The sequence below is a fragment of the Zootermopsis nevadensis genome, unplaced genomic scaffold, assembly GCF_977971745.1.
Source record: "Zootermopsis nevadensis isolate Lab colony 2312 unplaced genomic scaffold, Znev_1.0 Znev_ptg000003l, whole genome shotgun sequence".
In the NCBI taxonomy this organism is placed as follows: Eukaryota; Metazoa; Arthropoda; class Insecta; order Blattodea; family Termopsidae; genus Zootermopsis; species Zootermopsis nevadensis.
The window spans coordinates 6859845-6883905 of NW_028259135.1; the positions used below are offsets into that span (position 1 = coordinate 6859845).

General features: G+C 37.7%; 2 protein-coding genes across 4 annotated transcripts in view; one reads left to right on the plus strand and one right to left on the minus strand.

Moving 5' to 3' along the window:
* The window catches only part of LOC110827831 (uncharacterized), a 350935-nt gene that overhangs the window by 160533 nt on the left and 166341 nt on the right, over window positions 1–24061 (plus strand). The window lies entirely within an intron of this gene.
* LOC147874931 (uncharacterized) lies at window positions 816–5877 on the minus strand. Of its 2 annotated transcripts, none has more exons than XM_087341439.1 (4): window positions 5733–5877; window positions 3469–3569; window positions 2723–2887; window positions 816–1984 (listed from the first exon to the last, which is right to left on the minus strand). In XM_087341439.1, the coding sequence occupies exons 2-4, from the start codon at window positions 3563–3565 to the stop codon at window positions 1731–1733; spliced, it is 516 nt and encodes a 171-aa protein (XP_087197565.1). In that variant the 5' UTR covers window positions 3566–3569; window positions 5733–5877; the 3' UTR covers window positions 816–1730. The 2 variants fall into 2 exon arrangements, with proteins under 2 accessions (XP_087197565.1, XP_087197575.1); XM_087341449.1 differs by lacking the exon at window positions 5733–5877 and adding an exon at window positions 4692–4901.

The following is a 24061-nucleotide window of genomic DNA, read 5'->3' on the forward strand; positions in this document are numbered from 1 at the left end:
AACCCAACCTAACTCAACCCAACCTAACCAAACCAAACCAAACCAAACAGTGCCTAGTCTGGCCTACTTTTGCCAAATCTGACTTAACCTAACCTGCCCTAGCTTAACCTACTGTCTCTTAGCCTAGCCGAACTTGACCGAGGCTTAATCTGTCTTGGCCTAGCTTAACCTAGCCTAACGAAATTTTTCTCAGTCTGACCTTTCTTCGCCTGGCGTAAACTGTGATATCATAAACTAGCTTTTGCCTAACATACGCTGACCTAGCCTAGACTTACTTAAGCTAACCCGGTGTAGCTTAGCCCGATGTAACTTCACTTCACTTAACCTATCGGAATCTGCGTTAACTTAGAGTAACTTATCCTCGCCCAGCCTGACAAAACCAAACATAGTTTGTTCTTACTTACCGCAGCCTCGCCTAATCTACAGGTTGGCATTAGTTTAAGGCCGTATTGTGTCGATCCCATCTCTCATGTCCTTCGTCCGCCATGTTAGTAATAATGATTGTAGGGATGTGAGAATTACTGTTTTGGAGCTCATTGTAATAGCATTACATCCGTATCGAATTTAATCCAAATCCGTTCATCGGTCCTCGAGTTACGTTGTTCAAAGAAAGCGCAACACGGAAGGTGCCTCGGTCGATAACGCAGTTTCGTATAAAAGTGCGTAGTAACAAAAAAGATACATGCCTTTAAGACGCTACGTGTTCCCTTCCGAAAATTTTTTTGTGTACATGTGTCTCTCATAATCTTGATTATGTATTGCATTTTATAGAACAGGTAAAGAAAAAAAGAAATTAATTATTTTATTACTTTTCAGTTACAGATTAATTACATAAATCCGGAAATTATTTATCCGTATTATTTTTCTATATTCGTGGCATTGAAAACTCTTTGATTTATCAAAAGTTACATTTTAATTATAATTATGTTTTATGTCATACTATAGACGCTGTATTACAGCAAAGTCAATAAATAAACAGTAATAATTAAGAAGGCCTAAGTTGTGTAGTACCCCCACTAAAAATTTTATACACGTTTCTAAAGTATTTAATAAAGTTCAACCTTCAATTTGATATAAAGAAGCGTTTATAATAGGCCGATACACAGTATAATTAAATTCCCTTCCATTGAAATTCTTTGAGTAGCTTCCGAGATGAAACACTGAAACTGACAGACGGCTTCCTCGCCATTTGCAAAGAACATAGAAAAGTAACATTGCTGGTTAAATAAACAATTCACAGTATTTCCAAATGTTCGAGAAACCCCTTAGCGTTCATTTAAAATATAAGATGTTTACTATAAGGTAAACAGATCCATAATTATATTAGGATCAAAATTTAAGTAACCTACCTGAAGTAACTATGTTATTATGAAGCTTTTAAATGTTTATTATCATATAAACGTTGGATTTGACGTTTTGTGTATGAAAATGGTTGTCTGCTGGGCTATAGATGATTCAATTCAATTCAATTCAATTATTTAGGTGTTTGCCAACAGCAAGAAGCCAATAACAGGCAAACACTGATAATACATACAATGATAATGAAATAATAATGAAAAATAGTACACAAACAGATTAACTAAACTTATACATGCACAGTACCAAGTACAGGCAAACCCAAAATAGAAACAATATTATACACAAAAAGAATGAAGAAATATAATACGACCCACATGCAACAATCGAAACAACAGTATATATATATATATATATATATATATATATATATGTCAGGCGGGATCTGTGGGAGATAGGAGTTGAAGGAGATCTTCTTCAGTCCCCCATGTTACATTGTGTGTTCCTTCTGGAGTAAGAACAGTTGTAAGAGGACGCGTGCTATTTCCAATTATATTCCAATTTTCATCATCATCTAGATCTCGAGGGTGCATTTTAGTCTCCACATCACCACTAGCAGCAATGCTGTCGTTTTTATCAGTGGGATTGTAAATATACTGCTGAAAAAGGTCCATTCTGTGTTTAAAATCTGAAATACAAATGGAATAGTCAATTATTACAAATCTGAATGCATAACAGACCTTATCAGTTAATATAGCAGGGAGGAGCAACAGAACTTGTGATATTTGAGGTTATACATCAGTGAAAAACTAAAAAAAATATTTATTTTTTGAGAACAGTGTGGATAGCATATTATTACTGTTGATGCAGATGTGTAGGGAGATACTAAAAGAAACACTTTGTAAAAATGTACTATCTCCATCTTTAGGGCTGAAGTGCCTGAAGAAGAAAGCAGTATGTTCCTCTCAAATAATGGTTATCTACCTACAAGTTAACATGGCATTACAGCTCCAAAGATCACTATCAACATCTTTACAACCATGAGAACCTAAAATCTCATATTACTAATTTTATGAAAATATTTGTTTTAGATCAAACATTCTGTAAAAATCAGTTTAATTCAGCTCACTTAAGTTTACTCCTTCCATTCTAACATAAGTAAGTATGTGCAGAAAATTGTGAAGCCTTATAATATGCACTACATTTGAATGTACACATGTTAGTAATGTCAGTTACTTGTATCAGAGTAAAGTAATAATATGGTTATAAAATATATAACCAATATTCCTTTATTAAAATTTTATATATGAATACACTCACTTACTGAACAGATAACTTGCAACAGGAATAATTTTAATGGCTCTTAAACAGTTACATCATTTCACTGTTCAATCTTTATGGAAGAATATGTAATTTTTGTTCTTACGTGTATCATTATAAGCAATGGTGGCAATTAATACAGCAACTGCAGCCATTCCCAGCACTACAGTTACAATTACAGCTAGGCGTCTGTTCCTTCTAGTACAGCTGTATGGTGAATGAAGCTCACAGCAGGCAAATCTTTTCTCCCACCATCGCTGGGACGTCGGTGCTAAAACACAAACATCTTTTTCCACAAAAACTGTCTAACCGAACTGTGTGCATCAATGGAAGTATAGATGTAGAAAGCCAATGGGTAGACAAATTTGTTTACAGAAATTCCAAAAATTCATCTGAAATACTGATATTACTGTTTTGAGAAATTAACCATGCTCGGCATTTATGATGTCCATAACATCTTGTATCTTCATGTCTAGCGTTCAGAATTATATGATTCAGCACTCTACCCAACCTCTCTGTTTACTTAGATACCATTTGATGGAAGAAACAGACTGCATCATGGCTTTTCTTAGCTATAAATAAAGTCAGTAATAGATTCTCCAATCTTATTTTACTCTGAAGATTTCTGTCTTCTGGGTTGTTGCGTCGTGTAGTCTGGTCGATGTTAACCAACGTTTCAGAGGTCACACTGCCTCCGTCATCAGGGCGATACGAAATCTTCATACTCACCACTGTGAAAACCTCAAATCTTACATTATTTTACTTTGTTGTGTATAGTAATTTCTCAAGATCTCATTATTTAGCTATCACAAATGTAGCCACAACGAAAGACACAAAATAAGCACTACATACCCAGACATTCCTGACTCTCTTCTGCATTCGGAGGTACAGTTCCTACTGAATGGCATTTCACCTGCAATGGGATGTTACACTCTGCCTCAGAGTTCATTACACTGCAAAAAGGAAACATTTGGAACAGATATAAAAAAATTTCAGATTCAATTTCCATCCTACAGAAACTCAAGCAAAATACTTTCATACAAATGTTTTTTCTCAGTGAAGCTGAAAACGAGAAACTTGGAGATAACTATAAAATATAAACTAAAGCTGAAGATGTCTAATTAATATTTATTTAGGGAGAGAATTTATCTGTAGGGTATTATTGTACGTGTAGTGTGCCCTGGAGTTATGATATTTCCTTGAGCATCTGGTAGTTATTCAGTTCATCAAAAAATTCTCTTCTTTTATAGAACAACATTTGATGAACAGTACAAATTCTGCAGTCCCTCATTAAACATGATTTCCACATTTCCATCGCACCATCTTTCTGAGGTTAAAATACTATCTTTGGTACTTTGTTCTTGTACTAGAGCAGAGCGCTCCTTTCGGAGCTCCTAGGGGGGGGGGGGGTCAAGTTTTGTAAAACGCAACCAACCTTGTGTAAGAAACTAAACTAACCCCCGAGAATTGAGGGTTAAAACAATTGATCAACTCCCCATTCTGGGGGGGGGGGGGGTTGGTTTTGACTGTTTTAACCCTTGAGCAAGAAACTAAACTAACCCCCCACGATTGGGGGTTAAAACACTTGACTAACCCCCCCCCCCTTTGGGGGGTTTATTGCATTTTTAAATCTTGAGTAAGACACTAAACTAATCCCCCTTCGGGGGGTTTAGTTTAGTGTCTCATATAACTGTTTTAATCCTTGAGTAAGAAACTAAACTAACCCCCCACGAATGGGGGTTAAAACACTTGACTAACCCCCCTTTGGGGGGTTTATTGCATTTTCAAATCTTGAGTAAGACACTAAACTAATCCCCCTTCGGGGGGTTTAGTTTAGTGTCTCATTTAACTGTTTTAACCCTTGAGCAAGAAACTAAACTAACCCCCACCCCCGAATGGGGGATTAAAACACTTGACTAACTCCCCCTCTGCGGGGGGTTGGTTACGTTTTAAAATCTTGAATAAGACACTAAACTAACCCCCTTCGGGGGGTTAATTTAGTGTCTTATTCGAGTGTTTTAACCCTTGAATGAGCAGTATGACTTTGATGAATATTATTATTAGTATCAGATTACCTTGTTGGAGTTCGTAATTTCTTAATTTCGTAAATAGTCTAATGTCGCTGTTCAGAGGCGATGTGTTGCTTGTAGAGCAGTGATAATGCGACTGGCTTGGTACTAAGCGTTAATTGTTTACTCGGCATTGTTGTGTTGTACTCAGCATTGTTGTGTTCCACAACAATGCCGAGTAAACAAATATAAGGTGGCATTGTTGATGACGTCGTTTTTTGACGACAACGACTAATCACAAATTTTTACAGTACTAGAGCAGAGCGCTCCTTTCGGAGCTCCTCGGGGGGGTTGGTCAAGTTTTTAAAACGCAACCAACCAACCAACCCTATCGGGGCAGGGGGGTGTTGGTTGCGTTTTAAAATCTTAAGTAAGACACTTAACTAACTGTCTTACTGAAGTCATTTGTTTACTTGGCATTGTTGTATAGGTACAACAATGCCGAGTAAACAAATAACGTAACATTGTTTGATGACGTAATTGTTTGGTTACAAATTGTTTGACAACGACGGGGAATCAGAAATTTTTATAGTGCTAGAGCAGGGCGCTCCTTTCGGAGCTCCTAGGGGGTCAAGTTTGTAAAACGCAACCAACCTTGTGTAAGAAACTAAAATAACCCCCCCGAATTGAGGGTTAAAACAATTGCGTTGCGTTTTTTAATCTTAAGTAACACGCTAAACTAACTCCTCTTCGGGGGGTTAGTTTAGTGTCTCATTCAAATGTTTTATCCCTAGAGTAAGAAATTAAACTAACCTTGCCGAATGGGGGGTTAAAACACTTGACCAACCTCCGCGAAGGGGAGGTTGGTTGCGTTTTAAAATGTTTAGTGTCTCATTCAAGTGTTTTAACCCTTGAGTAAGAAACTAAACTACCCTCCCGAATGGGGGGGGGGGGTTTGGTCAAGTGTTTAAAACACCAACAGTTCTTGTTCAGTCAACTTTTTACGTCCAGCCCCACCCCTGCAAATCTTCGTCTTAAAATCGATCATAAAGTCAGTTTTCATAATAGTTTTCGTAATCGTAATATATCGAATGAGTATCAGTTTACCTTGTTGGAGTTGTTGGAGTTGGTACTTCAAATACTTGATAAAGTCTTCTTTCACTTTTCTGATGTTTCAGGCCAACTGTCAGTCAATATTCAAGAATGCGATGTGCTCTCTTCTGGAGCAGCGAAAATGCGACTGGCTTGGTAGTTGTTGTGAACCGTTATATTTGTTTACTCGGCATTGTTATATTGTACTCGGTATTGTTGTATTCCACAACAATGCCGAGTAAACAAATATTTGTTGACGACGTCATTTTTTGACGACAACGACTAATCAGAAATTTTTATAGTAAACTAGAGCAACGCGCTCCTTCCGGAGCGCATTCTCTAATATGATATTTTACTTCTTTACTTCGCTGTTCTTAGTCAGTCAACTTTCTACGATCTATTATTCGATGAAGACGTATTGTTTATGTTAAAATACTATGAGAAATAAATAAAGGGAATTTTTGAAGGTAATATACCAACACAACAAAGAGAGTAAACAAATGACGTAACATTTTTTATTCTATGATTTTTTCGAATAATAAGAGTGTTACACTTTTACATTTATCGATAAATTTTCTAGATTTTGTAATGTGATTATCGTCGAAGATAAGCCATTCATCGTTATAACGTCGCCACGCCTTAAAATGTCCGTCGTTTCCAGTACCGTTAATGTCCACAAATTCTACCGCACTTTGCAATTTTCAATGTTTTCCATACATTAATTGGTTGTTTTGTCTCATTCTCATTATTTCAAATGTGCGTAGTCCATTTAGAGTCAATCTATTTATTTCCAAATTCATGTACTTTTGACGGTCACCAACAACAATATCTGTCGTTCCACGTACGTAGTGTTGTTGACATTCCGTACACGTTCCGTTCACATCTGTTTTGGTTTGATACTCCAATAAGTCTCTGAAGTTTATCACGTTAGTTTGTGGCAAGTTCATGAACAATATTTGGTTTATATAACGTTCTTCAAGTTGATGACCATTTCTACATGTTTTTGTATTCACCGTCTCATACTCAAACATGTTTTGCATTTCAATTGGTAATTCCTCGAAGATGTTGTAAATCGTTTCGGACACACTTTGAAAACCTCTTCTTAAATGTTCTTTAAGTTTTTGTCGTATTGAAATGACATTATGTAAGTTTTGAGGATGACTGTATGCGTTTGCAATCTCGGAGATCAATTGTGCATCATTGTTGTCGCCGTCGTATTGATTTAATATCATTTCTTTCAGACTTTCAACGAACGCAGTAGCTGAATGCAACATGTTTATTGAGGAAATCAAAAAGCAGTCTGATCCATTGGCATTCTCGAGTTTCAAGTGTTCGATAGTTGGTACAATTTCACATGTAATCGTCGTTTCATTCTGCTTCACTCTCAGTATAGGCTGTTCATCCTCTGTATGACTTATTGTTCTTATATTCCCTTCAACTTTTACACGTTTAACTGCATGTTCAACTGTTTCACTTTTAATTTCGTCAAGATTAATTTCAAGTTTTCGCTTTCCTTCTTTTATTTTAATGTGTTGTGTTCTCCTGTCACTCATACTCTGTTCGTTCAATATTTCTCTATAGACAACGTTTTTAATGAGATTATTTTTTCGTCCCTTTTTTAGATAAACAAATACACAATTATCGCTTGGTGCACGTGAAAATGCGACGTAGATTTGTCCATGTGCGAAAGCATCCTGTTCCAAATAAATGCCAATTCTTTTGAACGTTTGGCCTTGAGCTTTGTTGATAGTGATTACGAAGGCAGGCGTTACGGGGAATTGGCGTCTCCACATAGTAAATGGGTATTCGCTGTCACAATATAGTTTTATACGTGGAATAAAAACAATTTCCCACAATGATCTCCCGTTATGACCATACATTGAAGGAGGTTGTTGGTCATCTGCTGTACTAATAAACGTGTTCCGTTAACTAATCCTTCCCAAACGCTTAAGTTACGTACCAACATGATAATAGCGTTCTTACGTAGTCGCAAATTATGTGGGGGTGATGTGCTGTATTTACAGATGTAAGGAACAGATTTGACTCATCAACATATTGTTTGAGGATAAAAACATAAAATTAGCTTTTAACACACTTGGTCAAAACCAAGAACACATAAAAATGAAATTCAGTGACAGCGGAGGGCTGAATCTCAAATTCAAAGACTGTACGCTTTATTGATTGGGTCAGGAAAGGAGCACATTTCAGCTGAGTATACAAAGAAAATATGTGAACAATACGTAACAATAGAGACTCGCCCCTGGGAACCAACAGAAGACATCTTGGACGTTGATAAAACTGCTATAAAGGGAATATGTTCAGATACTCTAGGGGAATTCAGGTAAATATGACCACTTTCGGTTTTTCATTGTATCTGTGACTTTGTGGAATTTCGCTCGTGGTGTTGGTAGCTCGAATGTAGTGGAATAAGAACTTCTGTTTTCCTGCTTCATTTTCATAGAACTGGGGACTGAAATGTGTTTATTGAATGCAAACTTCATTTTTGATAAGCTCGACATTTTAACTTAGAGAACAAAGATATTTTTCTGTTAGTAATGTAAAATTAATACTGTATACCATGTTTAAAACAATGTGTATGTCTTTGGTTGTAAATTCGTTGTTGATTTGTGTTCAGTCTCTGAAACTAACATTGTTACCACATTTTGAAATGAACATTAGTGTTCCGGGAAATATAATCACCCCGCGTGAGGGAAATATAAGCACAGTTTAACGTAGGGTATTATGCTTAATGATTTGAATAAGAATATTAATTAAGTCACTTTTACTGTTGTAATTGAATATATTTAATAGATTGTTTAAGTTTTAAATTATACATGGAGTGTAGGAATACCGGGAAACATAAAAAGAAATTACGTGTGAACGGAAGTTTTGAAATGGTTTATCGCTTTCTTTTGTTCGATAAATGAAAAAACCTTCTGTTAAACTTTTTTTAAAATTTCCCTTGCATATCGGTGACGCGTGTGAGTTAAACTGATATTTAAATTTTGTAACCGATGCTCTAATTCCCCATAGCCAGTGGTAATATGAACATAATGACACGTTTCCCGATTTTTTTATTTTAGACAAGGCAAATTTAATTCTGTGTATCATAACGTTGGTGCTAAAAGTAGACATTCTTTTATCTGAACTAAAAGTCTGACTTTTGAAACATTTTCTCAACTATGTTCATATTTACACGTAAATGAGATTCATATAGGTAATTGCTATTCCATTTGCAATATTTTATACAGCCGCCATAACAATCAACATACATTATCCCCCTCTAAAGTACACCCCCCCTTCTGTATGCATATAAACAGAGTCAGTGTTCCATGCCACACAATAAGTTACGTCACATTACTCAAGTCGTGTGACACAATGCACTACCATTAGTAAGTACAACTTCTAACCGCGCTATATACAGAATACAGTAAAAATAAATAAATACACACAAATAACAATGAAAGAATAGCATAACAGGTAATTGATGCAGATAGAGTTCATATCCCAGCATGAAAACTTTCTAAAATAATTCCGCAGGTTAGTAACTGCGTATAATTTTGTCCAAAAATTGACAACATAAACTCACAGTCCAAGGACATGCGAGGAGACGTTATAGGCCTACATAAATACCTCGAGATAAAGCATCCATTTTAATAACGACGTTATCAAAATGAAATAAAATTACAAGTGAAGTGTATAGAGATTCTTTAGATGTCGAAGGCACGTTTAGTAACAAAGTCGTAATACGACTAGAGATTGTTAAAAGTTCTTAGCAAATTTAAACTTTCTAACCAGACACTGTTTAAATAACTACATCTACTAAAATATTTTATTTCTCCATAAGACATAATGATAAAGAGAGGTTAGTGTTTTAAATATCTGATATTAAAAGGAATTTTTCACACACAATTTTATTCGCCAGGACAATGTGGTTTGTGAGGATAGCCAAAGGGCAGAAGATGGGATAATTTAGTCCCAAATATGTATATTTATATAGAACATACGTAGTAAATAATTGTGTGAGTACATAAATTTACGTTGTATTATTGTGTCAAGATGGACACTTGACAAAACTTGATCAACCAGTCACATAAAGGGGGGAAAAATTATCACAATTAATTTATGTCAAAAACCTTTACCGATATCGAAACTTAATCTGGAAAACACGGCTATAACAAATTCCATCTAGTCATTCTTGACAATATTAAAGTCTCTCGACTCCAAAAAAGTTTCCCATGCATTCTGTTTATTTGAGATCACTGTTATTATCATTCCATCTACTGCTATGTCTCCCAACTGGTTTTCTTAAACATTAAACACGCGAAAACACTTTCAATGAAGAGACGAAGCTCATGAATACGTAATTCCCGAGCCATACGGGAAAGTGCTCGTTCTATCCTTCCGTAAGCAGCGACGCATTTCGTAATCTGCCGCTTGGAGCACCTGGGACCAGACGCAACGCGCAGTTGCGCCTCTGTTGGCAGAAATTCTGTCGAGTGAAGTTGGAAATAACCTGTAACTTTAATCCCTAGAGGCAGTTGATAATCTGTATGATTATATTTTGTCGAAAGTCCCCACAGCCCCCTAGTTTCAAATTAACATGAGTATCCAATTCACAGTGGGAGCTATTAAACGTTATGATCTCTGACACCGAGGTTATATAATGAACAAGCAGTGGATGTCATGTGACGTGAGTGTAGTAGGGATATTACGTTGTCATATTAACTCAGAACCACAATGTAATAACAGAGAATTTTGGTTACGGTTAATTGTACTAATTATTACAAAGGGCATTACGGATGGATTGATTCTTGATAGTGTTATTATTGTGCTAGGAAGGCTTCTCTGAAATGGTGGGGGAAATTCTGGTGATTTATCAAAGCTGAGGAAAGTGTTAGTTTCTTACGGCGATGAATCTGATGATGCTGGTTATGACGCCAGGCCAAAGCCCTGAAGATGGAGACAGTATATTACCCCGAAACTTTGGTACCTACCCACGAGTCTGCATGGCGTTAGAATCCAGAAGAACAACGTAGTCAATGCGAAGGAAATTATGGAAATAAAGCATACGCTTTGGAAACGTTAAACCGATTTTCTGTTGCAGTAAGATGGCTAAGTTAAGAAGGAGGAAAATTTGAAATTTTACTCCGTCATATCTAATCTAATTTGGCACGCGAAGTTAGACACTGAATAAGATTTGAGATTCTCATGGCGGCGAGTATAAATACGGTTGTCTTCTGGGCTGTAGCAACGTCATCTGAAACGTCGTTAAAACTCTAGCAGATTACACGGCGCTGCAACCCAGAAGACAGTCATCTTCGGACTCATAGCCGCTAAAACTTCAAATACTGCAAAGGGGAATTATTTTTTTTTTGTATTTTTTCTTTACCACAATTTTTTTCGTTTCTCTTTCTCCATTTGTACCTTCAGCTACTTGCCTCCCATCTGATATATTCCTATTCAATGCCATTTAGCTCAGAACAACACTGAAGTATTTCTGACAGCTGCCTTATGGTAGCAGCATTTGTAAAATACGTAGTACCTTTGACGTATAGCGTCATAACTGATAACTTCTAGGCACTAGAAAACATGCATAAAAATTATTTAAACGTCGAACTCTTTTAATTTAACGCAACTATGAAGTCGATAGTTTGATATTTTATTTTGTCGATTTCTCTATTATTTTTTCATTCTCATGTTCCTCGCTTCTTCCTTAAAATTTGGTTCCTTCTCCATCTTGTTCAAGTTATGTCCAAAAAAATGAGGTTCGTTGCACCCTTTGCACGTGGAGAACTTTGCAGCCGGGATGCCATGCGTGTTGCATATCCAGCACATTACGTTTAAGCCTTATCACGTAACAGACAGTTTGATCCGCGTGGCAGTAGCGGAACGAGGTGCCTGCTTGAGATTGGTCACTTTGAAATCATTTAAAAAGGAACGACGAATGACCAGTGAAACATAAGAAGCGAGAAAATTAAAGGAAGTAGAAGATCCCGCAGGCAAAGCAGATTCTCGACGTGTGGACCACATCGCCTCTAGATGGGGAAAGGATCGCTGTTCCCAGCGGTAGCTGAGTCTTGTGTTTCATCATTACTTCCTGTCGCGAGAAGTGTTTTGAAATAGGCAACTGTCGGCTCGTATTCAGTTCATTTCAGACCATTGTATACCCTACAATCATATCATCACGTCATTTCATGCTGAATTTCCGCTGCAGTTTATACATCAAAACGCTCGCCGATCATGTGGTATAAAATTCACCCCTGAGGTAAAATCAAATATTAGTCAGAAGCTGACAATCCCTGAGTTAGCCACGGAATTTCTAGCCCTCGATGATTCCCCAGTGTTCATACGATCGATTCACTGGATCCAATCATTAGCCATATCTAGTTCACTTCCTCAAACTATTTCTTTCAGATCCATTTCAGTATTTTTCTCCTCACTACTTGGTTGCTTTTGTGTTGCGTTTTAAATGCTACACTCTCCATATTATACAGTCTGTGGATTACGATCTTGTGCCTTGTGATGTCTTGTAACATAAAAGATGGTGGGTTAAGTTTCAAAGGGGCGTAATCACCTTCTACCCTGAAGATGGAGGCTGTACTGTTCTCTCCTAAACGGTAACCACATACAGCATTACAATACAGAATTCCCTAATAAACATTTTATCTGCTTCTGAAACGTGTAACAAAAGAAAGAATACATAAAAGCCAAGCCAGTATGATTTAGTGTCACTGTGATTGAGACACTGGAACTCATTAATATTAATGAAGGAAACAGTTGCCACTTCTTGATAGAGCGTCTCCGAACAGGCATGCTTCTTTGTTCACTCAAGTATTTTCGATAGTCAGTGAGAATGGATTGCTGACGCCGTCGCCAGATGGCAGGACGCTCTCGTGATCAGCTTCCGGTGTTTATTTCTGCGTCAGCATCGCATTATCCCCCCTCGGTGTCCGTATCGAAATGACGCAGGAATTATAAATCGATATATATGAATAACAGCTTTCTTCCTGTCAAAGACAGGGCTCGCGGATGCTTATAAACTTCTTTACTATACTTGAAAGCAATGACTGTGTTCAGCTCCCCCATCCCGCCATCCATATGGATTTATAGATGAGAAATCCAAAGGTTTCAGAAAACGTTGAGGATTTTTTTTTTAGTTTTAAGGAACGCGTGCACCGACCAACTGTACTGACTGATACTGTGGTAACAGAATGCGATGTGTTATCACCGCTGTTAAGAAGCCTTTTATTTGACATGATCCGAAGCCATTTTCTGTTATTATCCTTAAAAACGTATTCCTCAAGATCACTGTTCATCTCAGTGGCCCCCGAGTGAGATATTCCAAAATTCAATCTACATACCTGACCAGCTAATCGGAGCCCTCTAAATTTGACAGTTGTTAAAATACTGAGGATCTTATATGTATTACAAAATGCGATTTTACGTAATGTCCTAAATTGTGTACCTACTTTATCCTTTTTAGGTTCAAATATTTTCCCGAATTATCTGTTTTAGTGTACCTGTAAATTACATCGTTTCATACCTGAACGAAACGACTGGCTATGGATTTAAATCAAAAAATTTCAACAGCAGTTTTTGCCACTTTAACGCTTATAAATTGGATAAACTGTCATTTTGGATTTACGCATGAATTGTGTGAACATGTGTAGATAAAGTTTAAATGAAATAAATAAAACCTGGTGTATGATAACTTTCCGAAAAACGTGTTTTGTTTCTTGAATTATTTTGGATTGTATCTGCTTACCGTGGCACTGGCGAGTAATTTTTTATAAGTTGAAAATAGGTGGTACGACACGTAAGTTTGTCATAACAAGTACATCCTGTGTATATTATTATAATTCTCATAATTTGATTTTTATGCGGGATCTCATTTATATTCATTATCCTTATTTCCAGGTGGTAAAATGCCGATGCATTTTTGAATTATATTTTTTCTTAATTTATTCTTTGCGCCTGTTAACATTTATTTATAGCTTCACACGCAGATATTTCGAATTTTTGGCGAAATCCGCATTCAGAAAACAAATTCAATATCTGTGTTTCCAGATAAGACTAAGTTGAATGGGGACCAAGAATCTTGCGGCATAAGATATAAATGAATTTTGCTGACATCTTCGTGATGATATCGTAAACCATACAGGATATAAGCTGAGTTAACTCTAAGTCTTGCCACAATTTCTCCAGCCGTCCAGCTGTTTGATTCCTAGAGCCCGCTTTTGTGTTCTGTTCGTCATTTGTTAGTTTTCAATTTCACTTATAATTGCCTTCTCTTCTGACGTCGGCTAAGTGATCTTGCAATGCCCTACAAACGTTTCAAGGACTACATTTGTTCTCCGTCCGGTTTTTATTTTCTTAATACGCAACTCTCACTAGAAAATTTAAAAAATCGCTATAATTAATATTTTGTGCAACACCTATTAATTGCATTTCTGATAGCATTATTCCGCCAAAATTTGTCTTAATAATGCTACATATTTTATTGTAACTTTGCTGTTTTACTTCCATACATTTCTGTGGTCTCAGATAAGGCGACGTAATATATAATTTGTTTTTCCGTTAGCCCCAAAAATTTTGAACCAAAACCTTCAGAACCTTGTAGTCGGCTTGTCGCATTTTGAAGTGAATTTCGTTGCGAGTTAGCGGAAAATGTTTATTCCCAAACACAAAATTAATTTATTCCATCCTCTATAGTGCGTGGCATGCCAATGTTGATGACCTCAATCATACGACTTTTAAAATCTCATCGAGTTCATGGCTCTTCGTCTCAATTCACGCTACCAGATCTGAATATATTCACACAGATAGGTTATTGTATCCGGTTTTTAAATTCCCTTTTCAAAATGTACTAATTTGCGTGTATGAGCCGGGATAGCTCAGTCAGTATAGTGACTAGCTACGGGCTGGACGACCGGGGTTCGATCCCCGACGGGGGCAGAGGATTTTTCCTCTAGTCTCTGCGTCCAGACCGGCTCTGGGGCCCACCCAGCCTCCTGTCCAATGGGTACCGGGGTCCTTTCCCGGGGGTAAAGCCGGCCGGGGCGTGATGCTGACCACTCACCCCCATCTAGTGCCGAGGTCAAGGAAGAGAGGAGCTATACCTCCACTCACCCCAAACGCCTACATGGCGTATAGTGGGACGAACTTTACTTTGCTTTATTTACTAATTTGCGTGTTTTCCTTATCTGCATATGTTATGTTATATCCATCCCCTATCAGAGGTTCGATTCTGTGTTCTGGACCTTCGGTGCAGGTTGTGAATGAAGCCAATGACAGTTCATGCGTTCGAACGTCTAAATTATACCGCATGTGCCGGAATCGTTAACTGGTCCATGATCTGTGCGGTTGTGGGGGAGGAATAGGGATTGTCACACTCAGAGTGGAGAATAGGGAGATAAATCATCACATCCCGAAATGTTAATGGCGTTTCTATAAAATCTCTTTTAAAAACAAACCGTAAGCATATTACATGTAAATGTCCACCGCCCTTTGGCATGCAATTTTATGTTGTTTTTATCAAAATGCGAATGTAATATTAATTCAGAGTTTTTAAAAATGTGTGCTCGAAAGAGGCTTTACCCGTACAAGCGTTCATTTGCCCGCCCTCCCACCCCGCAGTGAACATTCTCTCTTCTTGTAATTCTGCGGTTGCACAAAACGAGGTAAATCCATCAGAGTTTTATTACCAGGAACCTTTTAATTCATGAAGAGACAGCTATCATGAGTTTGCACTTTCGTAAAAAAAATGATTATCACGTGACGTCCTTTTTTGTTTCGCGCGTTTACAACGAAAAAACACAAAAATGCGCTCAGCCTTAAGTCCAGAACCACAAAATGGATTGTATTTATATTTTATGCTGGGGAGTTTTGCTAAAATTTGGCGACAGCTTATATTTTCGGTTAAAATCTGACAACACGAAAGGACGCGAACAGAGATTTTTTTGAAAGCAAACATGAAACATTTAAAAGAAAATAAAACATTATAATCTTCCGTGAGGCTTGCAATTTTAGAGACAATGACATCGGGATTTTTGTGTGGCGCGAGAGTAGTTTTACTGATTATGAACATTCTGATATTTCGCTCGTTCGCCATGTTTTCGTGCATCTGTCGCAAAATTGCAACAATGGAAACCGTTCAGACATTCAAATTTCTCAGTTAACAACAGCGCTAACGCGCCAGAACTGTGAAGCTGTGTCTTGTAGTGCACAAATTTCCACGTGTTATTTAAGGTATTAAGATAAGGAATAACGGGACATAAACCATTGAAGCAATTTAATTTTCTCAACAGTTTACCTTAATAAATTTTCGACGTCTTCACTAGATGTCTATTAAGTCAACTATTTCGATTCTCGCTGTCGTAAATGTAGATGTTATCATTTAATTTTCACCAAAAACCATTAACGTGATCAAAGCATGTGTAATGAAAGGAACAGGGACTGTAATACTCATGGGAGACATGAGAAATGCGTACAAATTTTCAGTGTGAATACCGGAAGACAAAAGAGATTTTGTGAAATGGAGGAATAGGTGGAAAGATAATATTCAGTTAAGGTGTTAGGTTGTAGACTGAGCTGATCGGCTCTAGATAACGAGTAATAGCTGCCTCTTTAATCAAGGTAATGGATTTCCGTGTTTCGTAAGATACGAGGAACTTCAGTACAAGCCGGGCAAGTGTTGGGTTCTTCATGGAGACCCTGCCTTGTGGTGTTAGCAGAAGAAGGTGTAGGTATATAACTCCCTGCAACTGAGTGGACGTCCCACAGCCGTTTTAACACGCCAACGGTTTAAGACATTCTTTGTGTCAATGTTATCTCTCCAAGACCAGAAGGCGAATTACCGTCCGGTGACTTCATGACTAATTCTTTCCAGTGTTTATTTTCTCTCTGATGTTTTGTGTTAAGTTGTAACTTCTTCATGAAGTGGTTTGTATGTCTGGTAATAAGTAGAACTTTGTTTTTCTCTTAATGTACGCCAATATTTGTCACGAACATACATGATTTTCAGACCCACTCATGTAGAAAAAACCATTAATTGGTTAAAAATAATTCTTCGTTCAGCGCGGGTTCCTCCAACGCTGCGCGTACTGGTTAATTAACTGAATTTCTGACAGTTTAATCGGAAAGTTAAACATTAAACCAAAGTATCAACGGTAAGTTACAGTTTGAAATAAAATATAAATGGGACCACGTGCCAACTGCTGTTGAGGACATACCACAGCGTAGAATATTTATTTCCTCATCTGGTGTCCGAAAATGCTTGCTACTTCTTAATTCAAAATATTTTGTCTTCCCGTCTGATTTCTAAGAACTTGAAAATTAAAGTATATAAAACAATAATCTTGCCTGTTGTTTTGTATGGGTACGAAACATGGTCTCTCACTCAGAGGGAGGAACATAGATTGCAGGTGTTTAAGAACAGGGTGTTGAGGAGGATATTTGGGCCCACGAGAGAAGACGATGGGGCATGGAGAAAAATACGTAAAGACGAGCTTAAAAATCTGTACTCCTCCCCCAATATTGTCAGGGTGATTAAGACGACAAGAATGAGATGGGCGGGGCATGTAGCGCGCATGGATGGAGCTGAAGATGTGCACCGGGTATTGGTTAAAAAGGCTGAGGGGAAGAGACCTCTGGGGAGACCTAGACGTAGATAGGAGGATAATATCAGGCGGGATCTATGGGAGATAGGAGTTGAAAGCAATTGGATTTTGTTGGCCCAGAACAGGATCAGGTGGAGGGCTTTGGTTAGTTCGGTGAAGAACCTTCGGGTTCCGTAAGCCATCTAGTTAGTTAGTTCATCTAGTGCCACACCCTTACAACTTTTCTTTGCTTTGTTATAGCTGAAAGGCGGTGTCAGTAAACGGCCAACAGATTTCCGTTCTTACGCTGTTGTGTGACGCAATCAAGGATCAGAGATCGCCTCTGTCCTGAGACTTTCTTCAGAGCGAAACCCCATCGTCCACTTCTGAGATAGCCCGACGCGGGTTGAAGGAGAGTCTGCTTCCGTCCAATCAGAACGCACGACTGATGAGACCAGAAGATTTATCGAATAGGAAACAAAAAAAAAAATTAGTTTTAAATCGGAGGACGTCCGGCGACGTTCGGCGTCGGAACACATAATTGAGGTATTTCCAGGCTCGCTCCAGCCGGAACGAAATAGGTTTCTGGAGAGTGGACAAAACTAGAGCGTTTCCACCTCAAGAGATTGTCATTTAATGTAGGAACAGACAACCCGGAGCAGATAGGCGTTATTCATTTTTGGACAGGAATTTGTATCATGCTGGGGCTAAGATCGAAGGGACGCGATGTCAAATTTAAAGCTAACGTGGTAACTGTTTTTTGTGGCGATCAAGGCCTGTAATAGGCTGTAGAACCTGTGATGATGATGGTAACTGTTTTTAACCTACGAAATTGTAAAACACGATTAGCGGACACGTATATACTCTTCAGTCGAAAGTGGTTCATTGGTTGCCATGTAATAACAGGTACATTGTTTAATTTTAACTGATTCATTGCTGCTGTATTCCATTTTAATAAACTCTCATTTCTGTCCTTAACTCAGTAAGAGTTTGTATTAATTTGCTGTGACCTTGAAGCACGCAATTTGGTGAGGGATGATTCATCTTTCTAAACTCCATGGATTTGCCTACTCCATACATTGATAGTCGAATTGTTAGTCAGGAAACTTCCAAAGTTTTGTGAAAGTCAAATGCTTGTACCATGTTCACAGTCATCTGTCACAGACCATATCCTCTGTCAAATGAATGGAGTCCACAAGCTTGAATTTCATTTAAAATTCAACAGGAGTGTTTCCTTCCATATATTTTGAAATTAATTATTCATTTATGCCTTGTAATTCAATGCTAAATTATCTGTGCCACTGACAGCGTCATTAAATAAAAATAAATTAAAATATTAAAATGAAACATATATATTAATTTTCTCAAATTGCTCTCTTCCTTTCTGGGGTCTGTATCACTCTTCTCACTTTTTCTCTGTAAGTTTACGACTGATTTTTGTATAGGCCCAGAATTAGCTATGAAAATGTTGCCCGTGCAAGACTGGTGCTTTAAATTTAACATAGAAAAAATCTTTACGCATGATAGTGTTCGTTTTACGCAGAAGAAAATAAGCCGTCTTGCTTTGGCGTGTTTCCATACTCTTTCTTCTGTCTTATCAGTTTCGACCTTAGTGTCCGATTGCGTGATGCTACCTAAGGATAGAATCCATTAGTGTCCGTATGAGTGACAGATTTAGGATTACCGGCGAAAAATCCACATATATTTCCTGTGGAAATTTCTCGTGGGACGTGTCACGGGGACACGCCTGAGTTCTCATTGCATTGCACGCAATATGGCGTCTTACGTATCTCCGTTAATAATCGTAGGGGACGCGTGGTCTCACTTGAACGCTGACAAAATCTGCCACACGCTGATGGGTATCGTAGATCCGTCGCTAATGTAACAGGCCAACTGAGGCCAACATCTAGCGGTTGGCATTGGATTTTCTCACGCAGACGATTGTGGAGTGCTGAATACAGTGCCTTGGCTTAAGAGGAAAGAAGTAATATAAAAATTCATAATAAGGATCCTCAAAATTTTTAGTTCTTCGGGTACTATCGGTGCGATGGAGAACAATGAGTGGGGCACGTTGCACGTACTAGAATTTGTTATAACTTACTAACACGATATACGCTTTAGTATAACGCATGGGGCTATTTAGAATCAAGTTCTTAAATCGTTTGTCATTTCTTTACCAAAAATGTAATGTGACATAGAATCAGCCTGCAGACATATACCGACTGATGTTATTTATAAGTAATTTTCTATTTTCTTCAGTGTCATAAGTAGTATATATTGTTTCAAAGAATTAAAATAGGCCACTACCTTTGTTTTCCCATTTCCGTTCATCGGCGTCCGGTACAATCAAACCAAACTTCACCGTCAACTGTTCTGTATTTAAGAGTTTCTTAGCTCGAGATCGGCCACCATAACTCTAGAAGTTTTGTCCTTTTTTCAGTCTCCAAGAAAATGTTGGGATAGTACCTTGAATGACCTGCGAACTACTACTTACACATTTTTTAATAATTTATAATTTATAGTTTTCCATATATAATCGTAGGTCAACTAACGGATCAAAAATGTCGTTGAAAAAATCTAGAACAAATTTCCGCCGTCGTCATCTTAGTAGTAATTAGTATGTGGTACGTCGTCTGCGCATAAAAAAATCAGCAACCGTCTGTGTAATAACTGTTTCCAATGATCTCCGACTAATCCACGCATTTTCTGTCAGCATGTTGGCAGACATTAATTTGTTTTTGCGTCACGTTCATTTACACAAACTGCGATCCTCTGGAGACATTTCTTCAGCTCTCTCGTATTATGTAAATTGAATTATTATTATTCAAATTCCTCGGCGATATCTGAGGCTCTTCGCGTCTGGAAGACCCTTCAGAAAAAAAAAACTTTGTTTTCATTTAATTCCAGAATTGCGCCCGAAATTCTCGCGGATTCTCTTGTTATGTTCCTGTTTAATTTTTGACGTAACTGAAATTAACAGAATTATAAAAGCTTTGGATATTTTTAATGCAAATTTTTTATCATTCTATGTACAATTTCCACATAATTATGCTTCATTAATTTTATTCTTGATACCATAAAACATTCCGTTCAAACTGCTCTAGTTATACATATATTTAGGGACAGACTAAGTAATATCATGGGCAAACGTTATTCGGTATAGCCGGCCGGAGTGTTGGCTACTGGAAGTGGCAATGTCCAGTGGCGTTACATTTAGTTCAATAAGATGGCGGAACAGAAATAGGCCCGTAGGGAAATCTTTGTTGGATCTTCAGATAGGGCTTTGGTCTAAAGCGACGTTCTTGGGAGTGTTAAACATGGTTGTTATGGGCAGATAGGTATTTTGAAAATAATTGTAAGAGTTCTTTGAATTATTTAAATATCAAGAGGTACGCGCTTTTAATCAAGAACCAACGACACGTGACAATAAGTTTGCTGTTACGTCTTGTCCGTCCTCGTGCATGCCCCTGATCATGACGCAGGGAGATATAAGAAATATTATAGAATTTTAGTCGATAAACCTAAAGATAATTGATCACGTTGGAGACGTAGGGAGAGGTTGTGATAATGGGAACTGGGTTTAACTGGTTAAGGGTTGGACCCAAATTTGGGCTCCTGTGAACACGGTAAAAGTCTTTGCGTTCTGTGAAAGGAGAAGAATTTCTTGTTTTAGAAGAACTGAGGTAAACAGATATCAACAGATAGTGTCAAAAGGAATTGAACATCGGGGATGATGATTATGATCATTAGGATAAAGCAGCAGAGAAGATCTTGATATTCAAGGACCTTCTCATTGAAATACAGCGAATGTAGAAAGTGAAAGCAAACGTAATCCCAATAATTAGGCTATAGGAGCAACTGGAACTGTCTCCAAATCACTCATAAAATATTTGGCCAACATCCCAGGCGAACACGACATCAGGGAACTTCAGAAAACTGCCATTTTATGATCATCATACATCATTCAAAAGACGCTGTCGTAAAATATTTAGTCATCCCTCACAATAAACGATATAATACATATAACACGTATTAAAAACAAAATGTATTTCGGAAATAGCTGCTGCACTATGTACCTCAGGGGCAAGGTTTATCTCGGGTACATAGAAGTAAATACCCTATAAAATGGTGAATAGATGGGATAGTAATAATAGTAACAATATGAAACAATTAAAAGAAAATTCTAGAACAGGAAGTAACGTTTTATGATGTGAAGCTTTCTCAGTGGATGTCACTAATAAAATGTTCTCGGGCCAGCAGCCGCTTCACTTGGTTAAACTCTGCCGACGTTTCGACGCAGCTGCAGGCCCGGGAAGATTTTATTAATATAGTAACGTTGCTTTGATCACAACATCACATCAAATTGTTTGTTTTAACGTCTTCTGTAGCCTTGTTTTTCTGGCGCAATATACGACCCAGTGATAAGCTGTTATCAACACGGCAACGAGTAATTGTTACGCCTGGATGAGAGGTTTGATTTCAGGGTAATAAACTCTGTATGAGCCCACTGGCATGTCTTTTTCCTGTATATATGTGCGTCATGAAATTACAGACATTTTCTTTGCGCTTATATGAATTTTGCCTGGATGAAACCGCCCTCACATATAGAGGCATGTAATATGTAAATGGCGCAGTGTTCATAAAATAATGCACTGTTGGGAATGTAATAGCATTTTTAGCGATGTGTTACTTGCGCCCGGATGGCTCGTATATCGTCATTATAAAGGCAGAGGGAATCATTACTGCACGTTGCAATTACAAAAGAGTGCTCGCATCCCTTTCATGATATAAAACATCATAATTTGGCACACGTTCGAACACCCAACCCCACGCTAAAATAAAGTTTCGTTCTTATTTCCCTGAAATTCAATCCGGCGGGTAGCTTCTACAATTACTGATCTCTGCTTTTTTTATTAAATCCACGGCAGCCTATGACCAAACCCATATTATTGAAATTGAAGCTGAAAATCTGTTACCATCGGATTTTGTATGCTGTTCAATAGAGCATAAAAATATAACTCGTCTCAATTTGTACTCTTGCGAATTGGACGAACAAACACACCAAGGTTTAATGTTCACATGGGGTTTGGTCCCGTGTAGCCTCTTCGATACATATCAGCGTTTGTCTCCATCTTCAGGGCTGATGCATGATCACTTTAGCGGAAACTAGAACGGTATTTGTAAACATTTTTAACATCAATATAACAAGACGAGTTTTTTTAGTATTTGTTTGTCAGGAAGAAACTGTACAACATTTTCATAGCAGGTCCTTCCTGAAGTCTAGCATCCACTCAGAATGTTGTTGTTAGTCGATGTATCTCTGTCGTTCTCGGTATTTTCCTGCCAGGAAAGACATTGCTAAGTGTTTTATGAACAGTAGCGAAAGATTTAGATGCAAAGTAATGTTTGGAAATGGACAAAGGTTCTGCTCATGAACAGATCGCTTTCGCACGTGCACAGCTTTTGCGAAACTGCCGCGCGCAGCGACCTAGCAATCAGAATAACCTTCACACTCGAGTGTCACGAGGATTGGTTTGGAGAGAGGATTATATGGGGGGACTTACCTGTTTCTGATTTCACAGTACGTGATTGCTTTTGGGCTGTTTCTTAAATGGTAGAATGTGATCTTACCTCCTGACCGAATTATGGGCTTTGTACACGTCTATGAATATCTGATGTACAGTTCCATTCTGCTTCCATTTTTCTGTTCGCTGTTTATTGGTTATGTCGAAATTTACATTGATGATTTCAAATCAATTCGTCTACGTATCGAGTCAATCGAGACAGAAGAATATTCGATAGAAATTTGTGTGTAGTTCAGAACAGCGATATTCCTCGATAATAATTACAGCCAGGTTTATAATTCTTTTTATAAACAGGCACAATACTAGATTCGTGTCACTGGCCAGTAATTAGTTCTTCTTCACTCGAAACTTAAGAAATAAGTTTTTTGGATATCGGGATATACTATTTTGCCTTCTGAAAAACAGTTATTCCTGATTATTTATAATTTTTAGGATTTTAAGTAGCTCTGTCATCCTCGAAACAGGTTTTATCAGGTAGTAATGGCTCAGTTGCTCACATTTAAGCCCGCCAAAACTTAGACTCAATAGCTGACAAAAGTAGTTCTCCGGGTTCAGAATGTCGTAGGAATCTGCAAGTTCATCTTGTACTCTGTTGGGTCTAAGTTAGTAATCGTTCCTGCGTTCATGTATGCTTCTGTACAAGTCTCTCCAATGTTTGATCTTGCTGTTTGTTTCAAGCTCATTAACTATGTATTTCACAAATTCCGTTTTCCATTTAGTTACTCAGATTTCCACTGCGTTTGACGTCTTGCGTTTTCAGATTACGTAAATTCATTTAGCTTGAACCGAGCAACAGGTTTTGAAAACTAGGATGGCAGTGAGAAATTTATGCTGCATTTTGATAATTTACTTTCTTTTATGAACCGTGTGTTGTGGTACTATCCTTTAAACCTCTGAAGCCGAAGCTCGTCTAAATAATATTTAAGAATTCAGTCCGCACCGCAAAGAAAACATAACACTTCACCATTACAAATATACAATTGATTTACAGATGTTTAAAGAAATAATCGCTGTTTGCACTGAGCATCATATGAAACCTATTAATAGAAAGTACCGCGTTATTGAATATTGAAGCTTGCAGCACAATAGTTAGCACTGGTTTTTGAAGTGTTTCATATTGACGTTTCTAATGAAATTAAAAAATAATTTTTCTAGATTT